At 40.1% G+C, this 22,560-nt stretch overlaps 1 protein-coding gene across 1 annotated transcript in view; it reads right to left on the reverse strand.

Annotated features, from left to right (window-relative positions):
• Positions 1–22,560, reverse strand: part of ZNF536 (zinc finger protein 536) — a 340,362-nt gene that overhangs the window by 103,712 nt on the left and 214,090 nt on the right. The window contains exon 4 of the mRNA XM_061594403.1: positions 5,725–5,765. Coding sequence (XP_061450387.1) covers positions 5,752–5,765 — 14 coding nt within the window. The 3' untranslated portion in view covers positions 5,725–5,751. The remainder of the gene's footprint in view (positions 1–5,724; positions 5,766–22,560) is intronic.

Genomic DNA, 22,560 nt, shown 5'->3' on the forward strand with positions numbered 1-22,560 from the left:
ACAGTCAAACGGTGACAGTGACACAGAAGCAGAAAGTAGTATTTAAATTGGCCAGTTTATTCTGTAATCTTAGAAGGTTGTATAATCTTAGAAAGGGGCCTGGCGGTGGCTATTATGAAGAGAGCCTGCACTTCTGAATTTGCCACTGTGCTACTGGGGATGTACTGCCAAACTGCTTAATGGTAGAGTTGGCCCTACATCTGGCTTTTCTTTCTATTCTGGCCCCCTTTTGTGACCTGGGTTCAAGGAGAGAGGTATTAAGAAGGTAGTTGCCAGTTTTCATCATGAAGTCCCACTAGTTGCCACCAGTTCTGGGGAAGAAATTAAATACTTTCCCCCAATTCTGGAGAAGAAATAAAATACTTTCCCCCAGTATCCAGTGTTAGTTCTAAACAGAATCGACCCATTGGGTGGCATTCAGTGCTAGTCCTATTTAGAGTAAACCCACTCAGATCAATGTACAGAACTAGCTTAGGTTTATTAATTTTGAAGGATCTATCCTTAGAAGGACTTGCTGAATACAACCCATTGGGTGGTCGTATTCAACACTGAATCCCAGGACAGAAACTTTCTGTCATTCTTTCTAGTCACAAGTTAGTTCTACTCAGAAGAGACCCATTGGGTGGCATTCAACAACGGATCTACTCAGAGTAGACCCACTGAAGTTAATGGATATGGCTAACTTAAGTTTATTCATTTCAATAGGTCTACTTTGAGTTCAGCTTAGTTGAATACAGTTGTTTATTAGCATTGCCATTTTTTAAAAAAAATAAATTAAAAACCAAAATGTGGTAAAAACAATAATTGAAGTCTCCTCATGAGTCATAATCAAAACTGAGTGAGAATAATTCACACACATAAATGCTAATTCACACATGAGCCCATGGCAGCCAAGATATTTTTAGCCAAGAGCTGATCTCTGCCTGGATTAGATACTGGTGCTCAATTGCAGGTACAGCTTTAGAAGTGGTTGCCATATAGGTTGTACATTTCATTTTTGATCATTTTGTATCCCAGTTTCATACAAGGAGCTCTGGATAATCTGTACAGAGTTTATCCCATTTTATCCTCACAACAATCTTAAATTTTGTTAAGGTTTGATAGTGACGGATCTAAGGTATATATATATATATACCTTAGATCCGTCACTATCATATATATATATACACGTTTCGGCTTCAGGTTAAGGCCATGTGGTGCCAATGTGTCCAAAGTTTCATCCCTCTTAGTCAGTGCTGCTGAATCTGCTGGCATCTCTGTAGCTGTTATAGAAAAGTCCAACAGGCTGCAGCCCTCAGTGTTAAATGTTTTGCAACTGGTTGCTCTACTTTGTTTTGTCAAGATTGCCAGTGTGCAGTTTCTGAAGCCTGCACGTTGGTCAGTTGTAGTTTTTCCTACACATTGGATACGACATCCTGGTTTTTTTGCATTCAATGACATAAATTATATTGCAGGACCTGCAGGTGGTGTTCTGTTTGATGTGATATCTTCTGCCCACCCTAGTGCTTTTGAAAGTAGCTGTCTCCACGAGCTACACACAGGTGACAAGGATGAGATCCAGGATTACTGATAGGTGGCTTAAGCACAGCTCTCATATATATACTGGCCTGACTTCAGCATGCAGCGTAACTACACCTGCTCAAAGTTTGAGGCCTAAAGAAAAGTTTGAAGGAGCACGATACAGTGTTACTTCTGAAGCGAAACAGGGCCCTATTTGCACCTTACATTTAAAGCAGAATTACACCACTGTAAACAATCATGGGTTCCCCCAAAGAAACCTGGAAAGTGTAGTTGGTTAAGGGTGCTGAATGTTTTTAGGAAACTCCTCACAGAGCTACAATTCCCAGAGTTCCCTAGGAAGAGGGATTGATTGTCAAAACATTCTGGGAATTGCAGCTGTCTGAGGGGAATGGGGGTCTCCTAACAACTCTCAGCACCCTTAACAAACTACACTTCCCAGCGGGGACAGGGGAACCCATGACTTTTTAAAAGTGGTATAGTACTGCTTTAAATGTATGGTTCAGATGGGGCCCAGGTTAGGACTGGTCTTGTATGCTGCCGTGAGTGGAGAAAGCAGCACATTCAACCCTCAAATCAAAATGGGAGAACCTATGATACAAACTGGAGGATGGGGAGCAAATGGGTAGACAAAGATCAAAGGCTGCAGTTGTGAAGGACATTCAAGTGGCAGAAGGGTCATGGGGAAGAGCTGTAGCTCATCTGCTTTGCATGCAGAAGGTCCCAGGTTCAATCCCCTGCATCTCCAGATAGGGCTGGGAGAGATCCCAGTTAGATCCAGAGCTTGGAAAAGTTACTTTTTTGAACTACAACTCCCATCAGCCCAATCCAGTGGCCCTGCTGGCTGGGGCTGATGGGAGCTGTAGTTCAAAAAAGTAACTTTTCCAAGCTCTGGATGGACCAATGGTCTGACTCAGTATAAGGCAGCTTCCTACATTCTTAAGGCTATACTGAAATCAACAAAACTGAAATATGCCAGACTGCAGTCTATAACTTTTGGCACAAGCTGTAAGAACAGTGCAAAGATTTAAATCTGTCCCTAACTATCCATTTTCCTCTCTCACACACACGTGCTCACACACACTCTTTCTCTGCATGTGTTTTAGGCTGTTCCACAGAGACCGACTTTCAATTGTTCACAATCATACAAATGCTGCATAATCGAAAAGCAAAACATTTTTTTTAATTACCAGAACCAGATTTCACTGTTTTATCATACAACATTTCATGAAGTTTTATCCATAGATAACAGCCAACATTTTCTGAGGCACTAACAGGAAACCTGATCCAGCCAAAGGATACTAAAGTCATCTTAAGTGAATATCATATCTTCCAACAAGTGGGTATGAACTGATGTTAAGAAGAAGCAGGCACTTCGGGAATTTAGAAGGAATGTCTTGACATGGACATGATAGGAAAGGTGTGAGAATCAGCCAACGGCAACACAAATGACATGTTTAATGATAAGAGAAAGAGCTGCTCAAAATAAAGAAGTAGTGATTGCACGTCAAGGCTTAAACCATTTCTTAATATTTTTGCATCTGTTCCTAAGTAGTTCTTCATGAAATAAGTCAAATTCTTATGTCATTAAGAGATAAGAGCCATAGTCCCTTAAATTAACTAAACACATATGGCATCTCTATTCTTTCCCCAATAAGCGAACTTTTGCTACAGCTCACAAGTCTGGCATTAATTCTAAGGGTGCAATCCAACTCACCTTTCTACCACACTGGGTGAGTTGGATCATTTTTCTAAATTTCCATTGTGGCCTAAGGGGAGGGCTTACTCCTCAGCAGCCAGTTTGTCAGAGCCAGCACTTCCAGCCCAGCTCGTGCACGCAGTTCCCAACAGAGCTGGCATTCAGCCAGGCCAGTGGCTCCCAAGACAGAGAAGGATCCCACAGAGCTTTCCGCCAGCTGCTCCTCCACCAGTTCCCCTTCCGCCAGTTCTGCCCATCAGTATTATCAACACTATATTTCAGGTAATACTTTCAGATCAGTCATATAGCCTCAGAAGCAACCAAGCATTTCATGACTCAAATTGCATGGTCAAATAAATAAATAAACACACACTGAGGAATTGGGTGGCATGCAAGTAGACCATGCAGGGTTGCAGTCTGCACACCCCCCCAATTCATGACAGTCTACAGTTGGGTAGACTGGAGTGGATTATGCAGTGTTAAGACTAAATGATCCTTCACGACTATTAATAAATCAAGGATGTACTCAAGTGCACTATCCAGTTAGTCCCCATAGGGAAAATATTAAAGTGCTAAAAATGCTTGTCCGTAAACCAGTAGGTGGTATTTTCAGCTAGAGTCTGCATGGAGCCCAGATACCTGCACAGGAGAGTTAAGGTATATCTGTATGTATGATATGCCATCATTTCCTAAATTAAAAGAAATGAAAATTGTGCACCAATACTTTCCACAGGTCTGCTTCTTCCTTACACATCATTTTTGTAGATTATGACAACCATTAATTCTAACATAATTTATCTGTATTTTTTGAATTCCCTGTAGCAACACAGAAATGCTAAACTCCTTTATTCAGCTACTCCGATGGCAGGTGCATGATTGACATTTATTTATTTTTATTTATTTAAAAGACTTCCATGTCTACTTTCCATGGCTCAAGGTGACTTACAACAATTGTTACAACCCATTAGAACACAAATAAAAACCAAAGACAAAAGACAGAACAACAATTAGCAATAATAATAATAATAATAATAATAATAATAATAATAATAATAATAATAATAATAATAATAATAATAATAATAATAATAATAATAATAATAATAATAATGCAAAAACCAAGAAACTAGTCCCCAAGATTAAAGGCCAAATGCTTTGCAACCCCTGCTAAAAGCCAGCAACCAGATGAAATATCAAGCCGGGGTGGATGGATGATGGTGGGAGAGTGTTCCACAGCAACTGATATAGAAGTCCTGTTTCTATGCATGAACGTTCCCACTTCAGACATAATAAGAACTTGAATCAGGGCCTGATCTGATGACCACAGATGGTGTGGGAGCTCATATGGAGAGATGCAGAGGATAGACATCTCCATTAAAATCAATGGGAAAACAACCAGTTGTGGATCGTACCCACAATGCTCCCAAACTGTGGAATGGTCTCCCCGATGAGGTGTGCCTGGCACCAACGCTGCTATCTTTTCGGCGCCAGGTGAAAACCTTTTTATATTCCCAGGCATTTTAATGCGTATTAGTATATGTATTTGATGTATTTTGCTACTGTTTGATTATTTTGTTTACCTTTGTTGGTTTGATTTTATTGTATTATTGTATTTATATATTTTGATTGCTTTATTGTATGTACACTGCCCAGAGAGCCCTTGGGCTTAGGGCGGTATATAAATTAAATTAAATAAAAATAAATAAAATAAATGCAAAGTCATAGCAATGATACAGAAACAGAGTGGCACATCCAACAATTACAGCTAAAGAAAAAAAAATAAAAGATGGAAAAGGTGGAATGTGAAAGGCAGGGGTGGGGAGGGTATGCAAGAGTCGAAAACATTCAAGGAAATTTCATCGCAATAAGGCAAACTACATTTTTAGAACTGTCGCGTGATACAACTAGATTGTACCACTCCAGATCCCACTTCTCATATTTTGCTCCTCTGTGGAAAAAAACAACAACACCCTGCATATGGAAACCTAGCAACTCAAGAAGAGTTTTCGATGTGGTAGAGCATGCAAACATGACAACATCCAAAGTACAGTCCAGCAAGAGCTGTATCATGTGATATTTCTGACAGTGAACACTCAGAAAGAAAAGCCTAGCCCCAGGAAAACAGATAATTTCATTTTATATTTATGTGCACATAGGAAGGTTCACTGATCGCTGGGGATCCCCATGCATTTCAACAGAGAAAATGAATTTATTCACTGAGGATTGATCCTTTGAATTGAGGCAGAACTCATGCTCAGATATGCAAGAGGCCCTTTTGTGGGTCTGAACACCCCTTTCTCTGACAAAGTACTTTGTTCAGAGCAGGATACAGCTTTAACAACTATTGCTCACCTCACCCTTGGCAGATTTTCATACGGATATTGGTAACGGGCATATAGTTATCTAAATAACACTAACTCACAATAAAGCCCAAAGAATTTCCTCCCCTCAATGAAAACAAAAACCACAAATACAAGCCGAATGAAAACAAAGTGTTAAAAAAATACCTGTCTGGATTTTCTCTTGAAAATCAGTCATTGAGAATCATCTGTCAGTAAGACAAAATTAATTACTACATGTGAAATGGAGAAAATCAACATAAATTTAAATATTGCATAATATTACAAAGCTTAAGTAATCCTATTATCTATAAGTCAATTATGCTTACAGTCTAAAACACCCCCCTCGATAACTAACATTACATCATCAGATTTAAGAAAAAATGTTTTGATGTCTTTTAAATTTAGATATTTTGGGGGGAAATCTATCTTCAAAATATAGTAACTTGCAAAATTCAGTCATCCTTTCATTATTATTATTTTAGTAGGAATGGGGACACCAGCTTGATCCCAGTGTGCCTTTAAACCTACATCAACAGGGTCAGATTTAATTCACACAGCCGCTCTGTGCATTAGTGAATATTTCCCACACACACACACCAGACAATATTATGCACATGGTGAACAGATCATCTGAATCATTTACTACATGTGCTAGTAGTCTGACATGCTGCCACCACCACATAACCCACAGTAAGATGGTTTGTGGTGTTGTTTCAAAGCAGATTTGAATGTTTTTCATGAAGGATTCGAATCCCCCACATACATGGACCTCTCTGGGGAGAAAAAGACGGAGAGAAAACTGAATTAAACTATGTGCAGAGTACTTGTGTCAATGGTCTCTGTTGCAGCCTGCATCCTAAATATATCATCCCACTTCCATCATGCATATTACTCTAATCACTACCAGGACTGGCTCAAGACATTTTGCCACACAATCACTTAGAAGTGTGGCCTGAGATCCCTTGATACGTCACAAAGGGTGCTGGGACTATGAGAATGTGTAGGTGTGCAGAGAGTTGCACACTTGTATCTTCTGAGTAGGGAATGGGATAGAAATTCAATTCAGTTTGCATTAAAAGGTGAATTGATCAAATTCAAACCTTTCAAAACAATATGAAAACAGACCGCCTTCCATTAAAATTCACACTTACATGAATTTTGTGATGCAGTTCTCCAACCAAAGAATGAAATGCATAAATTAGGGGAAATGTGCATAAGAACAAATATGTTAGGGACATTAAGTTACAAACATGTATTATATTAGAAATTCCTTGCAAAAATGTGTACATTGGTCAAAACTGCCCACAAAAATGTGTTGTGTAGGAGAAATTTGCAACAAAATGTTGAAGAATTTTATGAGGTTTTTTTTTTTAAAGCAAATTGCTGCAGAAATGTGGAGAACCGAATCTGAGATTGGAAAAATGACAACCTAAGAGAACAGAAATTGACAGCCATTTCCATCCTTACTCTCAGGTGCCAAAGGCCAGGGTAAAGAGGTGGATTTCAGCATTTGATGGAAACTACATAACAAAGGTCCCAGATGCACCCCTGTGGGGAGGGAATTCCACAATTTAGGAAATGTGCAGCAAAGTGGAGAACTGAAATTAAGATTGGGAGGAAAAACGAGAAACTGAGAGAACCAAAATTGACTTTCCATCCTGACTTCTGAGTCTCTGCTGTGCGCATCTCAGATTGCCTGGTGTTTGACTGGCAGCTCTCTAAATTGCTCATGTGGTCAGATTGGCCCAGGCCACTATCATGGGTGGCACAGACCTATCACAGACTTCTTCAAGGTTGGGAGGTAGGGAAGTGCATTCAGAAGCCCAACCATGCTGCACTTTTCCTAAAGCTAGGAAAGTCAACATCACTGAAGTGGATAGACCTTGGTTCTCCAGGGCGAGGTTAATACCACAGGTCAGTTTGAGATGCATTGCATCTCCAGACATGAAAGCGCCATCACAAAGAGAGAGATGCAACTGCAAGCAGGTAGAAAGAAACTCTATTCCATTCTATTCAGAGATGTTATACTGACATTACAAGGAATACAACAAGGTTAATTATTATAATGTCCCCAAGCAAACTTTATTCAGTTTTTTTTTTAATGGAGAGCTGGGGTTTGCCTATACAATTAAATCAATTGTTGCAAATATATTAAACCTGCATTTTGAGAAGTAATATGAATTTTAATTTGACAGGTGAATTTAGAACTGGGGCACATTTTAAAAGGGTTTCTAGACTTCTAGAAGGTTACATGTGCTAACGGCTCTATGAGATTTCTTGGGGGATGAAGGGAAACATTTAGACACATCTTATATACTGCATTGTGCTTATGGCACTGAATCTTTGCCACTAACAGTGCTTGTGTCAAGAAGGAGGAGATGGGTGACAAGCTGTTGCATGTGAAACAGAGAAATGGGTGAGTGGAAGGGAAGATAAATTATCCCAGGAAGAAAATCACAGAATTCCCACCAGCAACAGACCCCAAGGGCTCTGTCGATGGCAGGCCTTTGCAGCCATGTTGGGGAAGACCTGGCATTGCTTGAAATCCCCCCCCCCCGATGGTGGAGTGGCCATGCACACCATGTTGCATATTTAAGCCCTGCTCTGCCCACCCTCAACCTCTTTCTGGCCTTGCGCGACAGCCACCCTCCCTCCCTTAGGGCAGTACAAATTTAACTGGTCACCTCAGGGTTGGGTAGGAATTTTTAGCTCATTAGCCTTTGTTTGCTAACAAGTTTTTTGCCTACCCTGTACTGTTCTTCTAATTTGGCTGATTGCCTTATCCTTATTCAGCTATTCTGGTTTATTTTGATTTGGCTGATTTGTTCCCATCTAAGTAGTTTAATCTGGTAAATAGGTTAATTTGGTCACGTTTGGCAGATATGTGTGGGCATTTCACAGGGTAGGGTTTGGTGAGCACCCTTAAGGTGATCGGTGGGTTCTGAGGGCTGCCTTCCAGGTTGTATGGTTGGTTGGCAGGATAAGGCTCACCTTTGGGGCTACCTGTAACACCCACTCAGAGTTGTGCGGCCCTGAGGGGTGGTGGAGCAGGAAGGCCTCCCTAACCACCCTGCAGGGATGGGGCCCGGAGAAGGGGATTGGGCTTGGACCCTTTCCCTGGCAGGGTGTCCTTGACCAATTGGGTAAGAGTTTGGTCCCAAATTTTCTCTGCAGATCATTTATTATACAATCAAGCACTTAATTGGCTTTATTTAAATAAACATGGCCCTTGGTTTACCCACACTTCATCTTGTCTTGCCTCTTCATTTCCCAGCTAGGAGCTGCAATTGGGACTCTCTTCCAAACAGGAGTTACCAGATTTGTGATAGTACTTCCTTGCTCATGAGGCTGACTCTCACTAAAGATGCTGTGGGCTTCCCAGGGGTCTTTGGTAGAGATTTTGAATGCCCAGAATGAAGCTATGCTCCTATCCAGACTGATTCACTGTCTTACTTGGCTTCCACCAACCATCTTCTCTGTATTTTGCCAAAAGATTCATGTTCATCAACTTTAGCCCCTTTTGGACAGAGATGGCTTAGCCACAGTACTCCATGCTCTGGTAACAAGTTCAAGGTTTTGGTTTTGGTGTACAAAGCCCCATGCAGCTTGGGACCAGGATACCTGAAAGATCATCTTACCCTCTGTATACCCAGTCTGTCACTGCACTCTGCAGATGAGGGCCTCCTGCAGATACCATCTTATCAGGAAGTCCATTCTGCACAGCATAGGAAACAGACCTTTAGAGTTCTGGCACAAATCCTTTGGAATTCCCTGCCCTTAAATATTAGACACAAACCATCTCTGTTATCTTTTCGGTGCCTACTGAAGACCTTCCTCTTTCAACAAGCCTTTTAAGTAGACACCTTATCCTAGGCTGTGTCTGAATTGGAATTACTTTTTTCTAAATGTGTTTTTAAAGATGTGTTGTTTTAATATGTTTTTAAAGATGCTTTTTAAAAATGTTTTAAAGTCTTTTGTTTTTAAGACTTTTTAGAGTGATTTTTAGTGTTTTTGTTTGCTGCCCTGGGCTCCTTCTGGGAGGAAGGGTGGGATATACATTTAATAAATAAATAAACTTCCAGACTGGGTTATTGCAATGGACTCTATGTGGAGCTGCCCTTGAAGACAACTCAGAAACTTTAACTGGTCTAAAATGCACCAGCCAGATTACTGGTTGGATTGCTTTTTCACTCAGTTTCTCATTTTTCCAATCTTAAATTCAGTTCACATTTCTATATCGGTTTGTGATTTATTTATTTTTTAAAAAAGGCCTCATGAAAATGACAACCAGATGAAAATCTCAGAATTTTTGTGAGGGTTTCTTCTACTATACACATTTTATATGCAATTTTCCCTTACATTTTTGCAAAGCAATTTTCCCTAATATAATGCATTTTTGTATGTTATTTTCACTAATATATGCAATTTATATGCACACTTTACCTCAGCACACACATTTGTGTACACATACCTTGGCTGGAGAATTTTTCATTGCAAAATTATTATGAGAAATGAAAACTTTGAAGGATGGCTGTGCTTTGGAAAATGTGAATTGGTTAAGTTCAACTTAAAATGCAAATTAAATTGAATTTCTCCCCATTCCTACATTCACAAATCCGCTTGGCCATCTCAAAAGTAAAGTAAGTGCAACAAAAATCCTGCAGCCCATCTGTGAGAATTTCACCAAAATCTTTCTCTCCTCTTTTTAAAATATTTTTCTACCACAATTTCTTTTCTTATTCATTGATGAAAAATGTCAGGGGGGGGTGCAGAAGAGATTTTCACCCCAGCATTACTTTGATGTGATCCACCAGGGCCCCAATGTTTATATGTTCATCCTACCAAGCATGTTGTATCCAGAATTATCCCTATTTATAGTATGAAGCAGGGGTGTAGTTATCTGGGGTCAGGGCATCTTAGACCCCTTTCTTTTTGGGGGAGAAATCAGTCCTTTAGTGTGGCAGCACCTATGCTTTGGAACTCCCTGCCTATTGACATTAGACAGACACCTTCATTGTACTGTTTTCAGCACCTGCTAAAAACATTCTTGTTTAGGCAAGCATGTCCCGGCATGTAGAAGCTATTGTGTTTTTTATATATTTTGAATGTTTTTAAATACCTGTCTTTAACTGTTTTTGCCAATAATTTTATTGTTTTAATTCCTTCTGTAAACCCCTTTTTGATTTTTTTTACAATAAAGCGGTATATAAATGTTGTAAATAAAATACACAAATAAATTTTGGAGTCACTGTGGCCCTTGGGTCTCTTTCCACTTTTAGGAACAAAGGAATCTACCTTATACCAACTCAGACCATTTGGTACCATCTAGCTCAGCACTGATGACATGGACTAGCATTGGCTCTCCAGGATTCCAGGGAATAGCCTTTTCCAGAAATTGAATTTTGGACCTTTGCATGCAAAGCATATGCCCTTCTCCTGTTTAAAAAAGTATCTTTTAACATTCTTCTTTTCAATTCACTAATGAATATATATCATACCTAGGACAGATCCACAACATTCATTTAAAGCACATTCAACAAACATTTGAAGCACACTATAGAATCATGGGAGCTGTAGTTTAAGGATGGTGGGAACTATAACTGTGAGGGGAAAACTACACTTCCCAGAATTCTTTAGAGGAAGTCATGTGCTTTCAATGAAGAAATGTTTATATAAGCATGACTGTCAAATATTTTTATCATTTACACAACCTGTAAAGATATTTGTAGTGCAATCCTATGCTTGTTTACTCAAAAGCAAGTCCCAATGTATTCAATGGGGCTTACTCAAACAGGGAAGCATGCACAGGACTGCAGCTTCAAGTGATAAGGAACACTCACCCAACCCAAAATTCAGAATCATGCCACTTTAAGCTGTTTTGCAAGTGTTTATACTTGTGTTTATGGTTATTGGATTTTAAAGGGATTTATTTCTTGTTGTGAGCTGCCTTGGTTTCCAATCAGCAATCCTACCTCGCAGGGTTGTTGGGAAGACTCCATATATATACACACACACACTGGAGATGTAAAATACATAGACCCCATATAATAATTTATTGTCCAAATGAGATGGTCATTGCAGAACATTTTTTAAATAAATAAATAAAATCAGTATTAGTTTCCTACATAATAAAAGCAGTAATATCTATGTAAACTCTGCCTAATTGCTTTAAAATAGGATTGGAGGGGGAAAGATTTACAACACAAACAGTTCTTTACTATGTTCACTCAAAAGTCCCATTAATTTACAGCATAATCCTAACCATGTCTACTCAAAAGTAAATCCTATTGAATTCACTGAATTCATTGAATTCACTGAATTCATTGAATTCACTGCCATCTTCAACAGCCCAGGAAAATTTAAACTTGTATGACTTGTGAACACAAAAAAAGACGGTACTTACTCAGTTTATGAGATTTTCAGATAAACAGGAAAAAATCATCATTTTCTACCTTTAAATAGAGTCTAAGGACTGCCTGGGCCCCCAGAAATCCCTTGTCAATCACAACCCTGACTTCACTTACTAGCTACAAACCTGAAAGGGCGGGGTTAGAGCAGCCAGCAAAGAGATCCTTTCACGTAAGTTGCAGGGGGGGTGGCTGACATTTCGGTGTATACATCAAGAACCAGACCATCTAGAAACTTCATTTTTTAAAAATATGAAAGCTGAGATGCCAGAGATTAGGCTGACTCACCCAGAGGCCCAGAGAGGACCCGCAAACGCCAAAGTATCCGGCCAAAAAACAGACATAGCCTGTACAAAGAGCTAGAATATATTTTTGGGCCCTGACTTGCAATTTGCCATGCTGCCTACTGAAAAAAAATGGGCTAACTGTGCTACCAGATCTAAATTCTGCTGAGCAGAAAGAAGTCATTTCAAGGACTGAGCAGAACTGTGGTTACTGGAGACAACTTTTAGACCATAGGCTATAAAGATCAAAACGAAACTATATTCATCTTCATTTTCTATTTCTTATCCTCACATATTTCCTTTTAAGAAATAAACTAACTTTTTATTAAATCCTGTACATCCAACCACACAAAAACCTTTTTTTACACTGCACCAAATGTGTCTAGAATAAATCATGGCCCAATGTTCCCAACATTCTGTCCAGTGGACTCCACTCACATCACAACCTTATGCACGTGCGCATTGAGAAACCCAATGTGATGAAGTGGCTAAAGTTCTGGACTGGGACCTGTGAGACTAGGGTTCAAATCCTCACTCAGCCATGAAGCTCACTGGATGACCTTGGGCCAGTCACTGCCTCTCAGCTCAACCAACCTCACAGGGTTGTTGTGGTTATAAAATGAGGGGAGACCCATGCAAGCTATCTTGAGCTCCGTGAAGGAAAATTAAGATATAAATGCAAATAATAATAATAATAATAATAATAATGCTTCCCTTCCCCGTCCATGGTGCTTGCCACTTTGTTTAAATTACATCTAGAAATATCCTGGAAGCAATAGTACGTTATGATATGACATCTCTTCCTGGATAATCGTATGGAGAAAAAGATGGTTGCCCTCCTGCACCAATGCTGTACACTTTCCCTAGTGGCCTTAGAGGGGCATTGTATGGAAGGAAAGTTAGCTGCCCACTTACTTACTTACTTACTCTTCCTCCCAGTAGGAGCCCACCTTGCACTTAGGGGCAATGAGGCAACCATCTTTTTTCCCTCCATACATAGGAACAGAGGAAGCTGCATTATATTGAATCAGATCAATAGCCCATCTAGTTCAGCATTGTCTACATTGACTGGTAGCTCTCTCCAGGTTTCAGGCAGGAGTCTCTCCCAGCCCTACTTGGAGATGCCAGGGATTGGATTTGGGAGGTTCTGCATGAAAAGCAGAGGCTCCAACACTAACCTATGGCCCTTCCCCCAGATCATACACAGGAAGGAATGACATGTCATAATGTACTGCAACTTACAGGGCATTTCCTGCTTTTCAAGGAGTGTGAGAAGCATCGCACTCTCTAGTTATCCCAAGCAATTAGAAGAAACAAAACAAAGCAAGGCAAACCTCAGACCACCATGTAAAACATGCCCTGGAAAGGTTTGTAGGGAATGAGATCTAATCTGCACATCCACATTCTGATTTAAGCTCTAGTCTGTGATGTTTGTCTAAATTGCAGAGCAAACAAAATCCTCCCCAATCCCTAGCTCCTACGGAAAGGACTAGGGTCAGTCTCTGAATCTGGATCAAGAGCCCATTTCCTACAGTGGATCTGTGTTGGCTCCCTCAACATTAACTAGGAGCACCAGGTGGTCTGAGAAATGGGGCAAGGTTCTTCACCCTCATCTAAGTTTGCACTTGGTCATCAAAACTGCACTCCAGAGCAATTGCTGGGCAACGTCCCAAGTTATCGCTGGTAAATTTGCAGATGCTTACTAATACAGCAGCAAAACCACAAATAGGTCTAAATGTGCCTTTATAGGCACCGTCCACAGAAGTATGTGCTTTTGCCAACATCAATCTCTGGTTGCCAAAGTTAGAAAATGCCTGATACTGCAAGTGCTCCATTTTAGCTTTCTTGTCTTTTCCCACTAAATACACTTATAAAAAAAGAACAACAGCCAAGAACAATTGTAAGCTTAATAACAGTTGAAGAATATTCAGCAGATGGTACCATCTAGACTCAACTAATTTCTGGCCAAGCAATCTAAATCCCAGTTGTAGGCAAGGACACATAAACAAAATTTGATATCGATGAATAGGGAGAGTGGTGACAAATAAGAGAAACTGACGATGGCATCTGTCTCAGCTGTAATTGTGTTAGTGTTTATGAATACAGCTAATGCACAAATTCATAATAGGCTAGGTTCAGATTTCTCACTAGTATTAATGTTGTTGTACTCCGGATACCAAAGGACCAAAGAGCACAAGCATAAGTGACCACTGATTGTCATGTTAAGCAGTCTCATTCAAAGCTAATGCTAAACCATAGTTGAGCCTTATGTGCAGGAACCTGCTTCCCCTCCCCTCTTCCAGGACAGCTGCCATGAAGCATCCATTTCCATTTTCAACTAGCCATAGTTTGTCATTATGTCTGAACCAAGAACTGTGGTTAGTGTCAATGGTAGTTTATCCAATCAAACCAGGACCATAAACCACAGACTAAAGTTGGCTTGTTTAGATATACCATCTTAGTCAAAACTAGCCACAGTTTATTCTGGGCCCACCTGAATGTTACATTTAAAGTACTATCATGCCACTTTCAATAGGCATGGCTTCCCCCAAAGAATCCTGGGAACTGTCATTTGCTAAGGGTGCTGACAGTTGTTAAGAGACCTTCATTCCCCTCACAGAGCTGCAGTTCCCAGAGAATTGTAACTCTCAGCACCCACAACTAATTACAGTACCCAGGATTCTTTGGTACCTGATACTGGTTTAAATATATAGTGCAGATGGGACCCTGATTGAGACATGGCAACAAACCATCGAAACCAATGCTTCCAATCATATAGCTGTGCTGGAGAAAGAGAAGGGAGGAGTGCATGAGCCTAAGGCTCATTCACATAACACTAAACCAGCCTTTCCCAACCCCTGGGTCCGCAGATGTTGCTGGACTATATAACTCAGCCTCAGCCAGCATGGCCAATGGTCAGGAATTATGGGAACTGTAGTCCCGCAACATCTGGGGACCCAAAGGTTGGGAAAGTCTGCACTAAACCATAGTGACTGTTATATCTGAACCCAGCCAGCTTTTTCCACAAGTGATATTAGTAGATATATTGCCATCAGTTATCTTGCTGGACTCACACCGGTTTTTGCAGCATCACAGTGACAATGAAGCAGCTTAGCCATGTGGACATGGCTGATTATAACAAAGAGATCTCTTTTCCTGGAAATTCTTAATTTGTGTCCTTCCTGCAGCTCCCTCTCTAGCCCTTGCATGCTGGAGAAAGTTGCTAGAATAGCATGCAGGGATTTGTGTAGGCTGAAGATGCCCCACAAGAACATGGGACACATTTAAAAAGTTATGTCATCAGCAGGATAAGTACAGACTATATGACTCAACTACGAATACGGATTCAGAGCTAGAACTATCCAATGAAATCAGTATGATGGAACTCAGGATATAGGGATGGGTTGATATGTCGATTTCATTTTCTCGGTTTTAAATCTTAAGTTTAGTTCTCTACATTTCCACATCTGTTTGTGGATTTTTTTTTAAGCCCTCATGAAAATTCATCAGAATCTTGGTCTGAATTTCTCCTAACATACACATTTTTGTCTGCATTTTTCCTAATATATACATGTTTGCAAAGCAATCTCCCCAATATAATTCGTTGTCGTAACTTATGTTCACAAATATATGCATTTACATGCATTCTTTACCCTAGTATAAGCATATGTGCACACATTATTTGTCTGCATTGCAAAATTCAGAGAAGGGCGAATTTTGAAAGTTGGCTGAGTTTGCATGCTGTTTTGGAAAGTGTGAATGGGGTAAATTTGTCTTTAATTGCAAATAAAATCTCATTTCTCCTCCATCCCTACTGAGGAGATACAGTACTGTAATGCACTTCCTTCCGCCTTTGTTATCCAAATCCGCCATGTTTATCTATTCCAATCCATGTCTAACTAGATCTTCATTTACCCACTTTTCTGATAACCAAAATATTTTGGCTAAATACCCAGAGTGAAGTATATTAGCTTAGCTGCACTGCAGGACTTTATTTTTATCTATATTACAGGATAGTTTCTTCTTCACTTGTTGTGAAGGCAGCTGTTTTGGAGAAAGAAAAAATAGAAGACAAGCACACCATCTTACCACCTGCAGTGAAAGGTCATATACGCTGTGCAACCTAAGCCCAGGCTGTACTTGCCATATTGTTCAAACATACTCATTATTATCTGCCAACTCTACACGTAACTAAATTAAAATTGGCTCAATGCTAACGAAACATAGCAAATTGAGACAGAATCAGGTCAGATTTCCATTTGAATTATTTCACACAGTTTCTAACCTGGCGTGTTATTTAAATCACCCCTTCTCCCAAATAAAAGAATATGCAAAATGGATGAAAAAGCTAGAAACATTTTTTTTTTACCTTAGTCAATATAAAGCTCATGCATACACCCAAATCAGTGGGAAATATTCCTGTCCTGATAAGATTATTCCCATGGAACATTCCTCTCTTCACATATGCAGACGTTATAGTGAGACAATGTTATTCATCACCATTTCTTCTGCAAAACATTTACATTTTCACAGGGTTAATTAGGCCCTGGCTAAATGTATCAATAAACTCACAAACTCTGCATACAAGAATCTGAGCCAGTGAATCACAATTTTAAACTATATGTTTTTCTTTTTTTAAAAAAACAAAAACCCGCACACAACTATTTCTTTTCAACATGAAATCTAACATTTTACATGTTAGACTGAAGTGTTCATTATTGATTGGTATCACAAGCTTGTCAAGCGCTCAAAAGGAGCGTTCCAAGGAAAGTTTGTAGTTAAGCATATGGTAAACTCGTCCAGTCCATATGACTGGTTGAACGCCGACCACTACTGTTGATACAATCTTCCCTCAATATTATGACAGCAATTGTCAATGGGACTTAAATTGCTGTCAAACTTATCCGACTAACTTACAGCACAACAGTTAGAGAAAGCCAGCTCAGTGACTCAAGCCAATAAGACCTTTTTTTCTTCTCCTAAATGCTCATTCATTTTACCCGCTTGCATAAAGGTCCTTATGGTGTGTGTGTATGTTTGGCTTCAGCAATTAGCAATATGAGCATTCAGCTTCCTTATGCATGTGTAGGATAAATAAGAAGCACTCCAAGCCAATGTATATGAAATCGCATGTAGTTCCTTTCAGAACATTTTTTCAGCATGCTTCCCTGCTTTCTTGATTATTGTGCTTGAAATTTGTGAGCATAGCCACTCAATAAATCTCCCACTATTCTCTTTGTATATATATACAAGCAAAATTACTTGTTTGATGTGTGTATACATGCACATGCTCACAGATACATTAAACACAATGGGTATGATCCAAAGTCCACAGGGGTCTAATACTGAAGGATGTCCCACTCTCACAATTGCATGTTTTGTGCATTCCTGCCACACAAACACAAGGAATTGAGTGGTCTTTGCTTGCATGGAATTCTGTGTCCACAGTAGAGCCTCATCGTGAATACTGAAGCCATTTGGCATAGGCATTTTATTTGGAATTATGTCAATGGAACTATCTGGCGCAAAGGCAACGGGCTTTGTGGTAGTGTGCTTGGAATCAAGGCTAAAGTTACATCGTTCTCATGACATGGCACTCAAATCATAAATATATTTACATGGAGGAAGTATTTTTTAATTTCAATTGAGCTTATTTCCATAAAAATGGGTTTGCCATCATGGTTTGGGTATGACAGATTTGCTAATTTTGCAAACGACTAAATTTAGGAAAAGTTCCTTCAACTCAGTGTTATTACTAATACACATTTGTGTTTATGGTTGGAAATGTGTGTGTGAGGGTGTGTATCACACACACACAAGCCTTTAGCAGGTTCCAAGGTAAAGATACATATTCTTTCCAAGAAACTCTCTGATCATGTAATGGGAAGTGAGCCTCACTGATTTCGCTAGGACTGACTTCCTAAGCAAGTGGCTTAGAATTGTTCCAACATTTTAGGACATGAAAGAGGTTAAAAGAACATGGAAGAGGCAACACTTTGGAAACTGCCAAATAGACAACAAATTCAAAACAAGGAATAATTTCATTTGTTAATAAATCTGTTATTCGTGCTGCTCTTTTTTTAAAAAAAAAAGGCAAACAAATGTGTCATTAATTTCTTCCCTACCTTATGAATCAGTCCATTCTACATAAACAACAAATAAATATGAGTTTTTTTGACAGATGAGTTTTCATTTTGACAGGCAGAAAAAATGTAATGCAGGTGTGAGTGTATGTGTACAAGAGTGAGTGTGTTTTAGCCTCTTCATTAAGAAATGTTCAAGAAAGCCACCACTGGTATTAATGAGATGTATAGGCACATAAAATCTAGCCCCAAATCCATTTATGGGAGAAAGGCAACCTACTCCATGTGTTGACAATCTTCCCTCTTTCGTCAATAAACTCCCCCTCCCATCTTGCATATCTTTTAAAGAAATTACTGTTGAAATAAAACTAACAGAACTGGTGTGGAATCCCAACATCTTTATAACCTGCCTATACCTGTTGTATACATTTTGTTCCTCATTAACATGAGCAGAAGTAGGTTGGGTATTGTTTTTTATGATCATTGAATCAATTGTCATTATTTGAACAGGCAGCATTTATTGAAAACAGCCAAATCAAATGTCACCAACGCTGTCTCAGCTTTAAGGAATGCATCCTGCTGTGATACCAGGCAACACACAGATGCGGTGTGAATCCACACTCCAATCCTGACCTTTTGAACCAGGGTGTCTGCCTGCAGTACTAATTATAACCATAGAATACCAGTTACCGTATCAAGTGTTTGGCTCTTGCACTGGTGTAGCTGTTGGTAAATCACATTGAAGCACGTAGCATGGCAAGCTATATTTCTGAATATATGGGTGCTGTCGTGTCAGAAGGTAACTTTTTGAGAAGCAGCAATGATTGCAATGTCGGTTGGGGCAACCTCATGCTAACACAGTTCAAGGCATTATTATCCTAGAACTCAGTTGACATCAGCGATGGTAAAAGATGTGAGGCAGTGCAGCTTAGGCTTAGAACATGCACACCAGATGTGCATTGGGCCCACAGAGATCTGCCGGCACAGACAAGGCCTCATGAAAACATGCAACAAATGTAGTATTGCTGCAGGCCAGGCATCTATTTATTTGGCCAGAGGAAGAATGATGGCTGCCAGGGGGAATTATTTATAGGGACTATGGGGAATGGAAACTAATTAGGAGATAGGGTCCATTAGCCACTGTTAATCAAGACAGATGATTGATACTGTTCCAGACAGGCTGATGACAAGAGGCTGCGGATCAAACTACTTATTACACCTAATTCCATAGAATTCATTTCCCCCATTTGTTTGTTGTTTCTGAAATGAAAAGTAGCCATTGGCGCTGGCAGGTGGGGAAGAGATGCCTTACTATAGGAACAGAGGAAGATGGCTTGTACCATTGGCTGATCTAGCCCTTAATGGTCTACACTACCTGACAGTAGGTCCCTAGGATTCTTTTACTGGTTATGCCAAGGATCAGATCTATTAAGCCTATCAGTAGCTACTAGCCACAATGGCTATGTTCTGTCTCCACTGTTGGAGGCAGTATGGCCCCGAAGACTAGCTGCTGGGAATCACAAGTGGGGAGAGCACTGTTGTATTCAGGTCCTGCTTCCCATAGGCCTCTGAATAGTCACTGTGAGAACAAGATGCTGGACTAGACAGGCCTCTGGACCAATCCAGCAGAGGTCTTCTTATGTTCATATAACCTTCTAGATACAAAGCAGATTTTCTGCCACTGAACTATGCCTCTTTCCCTGCCAGCTGTTTTTTGCTCCTCTGAAAATGGATCCCTCCCCATGCCATCTTCTTAATTGATATTGTGCATGCACAGCTCAAGCTACCATTAGATGGGCGGGCGGGGGGGAGAGAGACATATTGTAGCTAGGGAAGGATGAGAATTTTGATTCAGTTCGTATTTCAATCAGAATGTATCAAATTCACACTTTCCAAAACAGTGAAACACAGCCATCCTTTGAAATTTACATTTATTAGAATTTTGCAATGCAGTTTGCCAACTAAACAATATTTACAAAAATGCATATATTAGGGGAAAGTGTGCATAAAAATGAATACATGAGTGAAAATAACAGGCAAAAAGGCATGAAATGATGAGAAATGGCTTGCAAAAATGTATACCTTGGTCAACACTGCCTACAAAAATGTGTTTATTTGGAGAAATCTGCACCAAAATGGTGGAGAATATTCATGACCATTTTTAAAAAAAAAAATTTTTGCAGATTGCTGCAGAAATGTAGAGAACTGAATTTAACATTGGGAAAATGAGAAACTGAGAGCACCGAAATTGACAGATGTTTCCATCCCTAATGTAGCTATCTTTTAAGTAGGTTCAGGTGGAGAGATTTAAATGCGGAAGACGGCATGTGGGTTTGGGGAAAAGAAGGGTACTGTCCTCCCTAGTTCTTTCAGCCCAATCCAAATTATCTCCTGCCTTCTGTGACGGCTTTTTACCATCAAAAGGGACATTGGTGGGACAGGGATCCACGCTTGGTTTGGACTTGAGAGATACCCTTGAAAAAGAGCTTGACCACAGTAGTTCAGGCACTGGCAACTTCACGAATGGATAAGTGGGATGCACTCTGTGTGGGGCTTCCCTTGTGCTTGACCTGGAAACTGCAGTTACTGCAGAATGCTGCAGGTAGTGAGACCCTTTCAGGATATAATGCCCTAGCTCACAGATCTTCACTGGTTGACAGTTTGTTACCAGGCCAAATTAAAGGTGCTACTATTGGTAGAGAAAGGCCCTTAACTGCTTCACACCAGTAGTATAATGGCAAATTCAGAAGTGCAGGGTCCCTTCATGATAGTCACAGCCACACCCCTCCTCCTTTTCTTGCTGCTGGGTTCATAGAAGCAGAGTCATAGAATAGTAGAATTGGAAGGGGCCTATAAGGCCATCAAGTCCAACCCCCTGCGCAATGCAGGAATCCAAATCAAAGCATTCCCGACGGCTGTCCAGCTGCCTCTTGAATGCCTCTAGTGTCGGAGAGCCCACTACCTCTCTAGGTAATTGATTCCATTGTCGTATGGCTCTAACAGTTAGGGAGTTTTTCCTGATGTTCAGTTGAAATCTGGCTTCCTGCAACTTGAGCCCATTGTTCCATGTCCTGCACTCTGGGATGACCAAGAAGAGATCCCGGCCTTCCTCTATGTGACAACTTTTCATGTACTTGAAGAGGTTGAGAATGGTTGAAGGTTGAGAATGAGATCCTTGCTAATGCCTTCTCCAACAGCAACAGATATCCCTAGAAGCCAATAAACATGAAAGGGGAGAGTGTTAGCTGCTAAGAACAGTCTTCTCAGTGGCTGACTCATTTCCTTTCACTCTGGCTCCAATCAGTAGGAATGGGCAAGAAAGCATGTTAGAAGACTCTTCTTGGTGTCTAACACAGTCCCCTTTCATGCTGATTGTCTCATAGGATCCTGGAGACATAGGGACCCTGCTGGGACGTTGCTCCCAAAACAGTAAGGGATCTAAGACCCCCCGAGACCCTGGATGATGACACCCTTGCTTGAGACCAGTTTACTTGCAGGGTTGTCTTGCCCCATATGTGCCCCTTCAAGCACTTTGATCTGTGGAACTGGCACTGTTATGGGTGCCCCATGATACTCATTCTGTACTTGTAAGAAATTGTTCTTTTAGTGTGGCATCACCCACACTTTTGGAGCTCCCTGTCTATTGACATCAGGCAGGCACCTTTGCTGAACTCTTTTTGGTGCCTGCTGAAAACATTTCTATTTATTCAAGCCTATCCAGACACATAGCTGTTCATATGTTTTAATCTCTTTTTATTTCACTGCTGATTTTAATTATCTTTTAAATGTTTTGCTTGCTTGGTTTTAACTGTTTTTATTGACAATTTTAATATTTCTTGTAAACTTCTTGGGTTTATTTTACAATCAAGTGGTATATACATTTTTTAAAATAAAAGGAACATCTAAATTATGAAATATTGTGTGTGTGTCTGTGTTTGTATGCAGATACATACATGCACACAAAATGGTTTATAGATTTATTCAGATGGATGTAAATTATGAACAAGTTTAATAAATGCTAGGGGTGCTCTGCACAATGAATTTACATACCTATTTTTGAGAAAAGGATTTGTATACACAGAAACACACAGCAGAGATAGAGGGAAAAAATGGAAGATGGATGGCTTAGATCTCTGCCGGAAGGTGATAATGTCACACCAGCCATCACAATTTCAGCACATCGATGGTGGAATTCTCAGTCCCTGTCTGCTATCCAATACACAAAGA

Source organism: Rhineura floridana, chromosome 13 (genome assembly GCF_030035675.1).
Source record: "Rhineura floridana isolate rRhiFlo1 chromosome 13, rRhiFlo1.hap2, whole genome shotgun sequence".
Taxonomy (NCBI): Eukaryota; Metazoa; Chordata; class Lepidosauria; order Squamata; family Rhineuridae; genus Rhineura; species Rhineura floridana.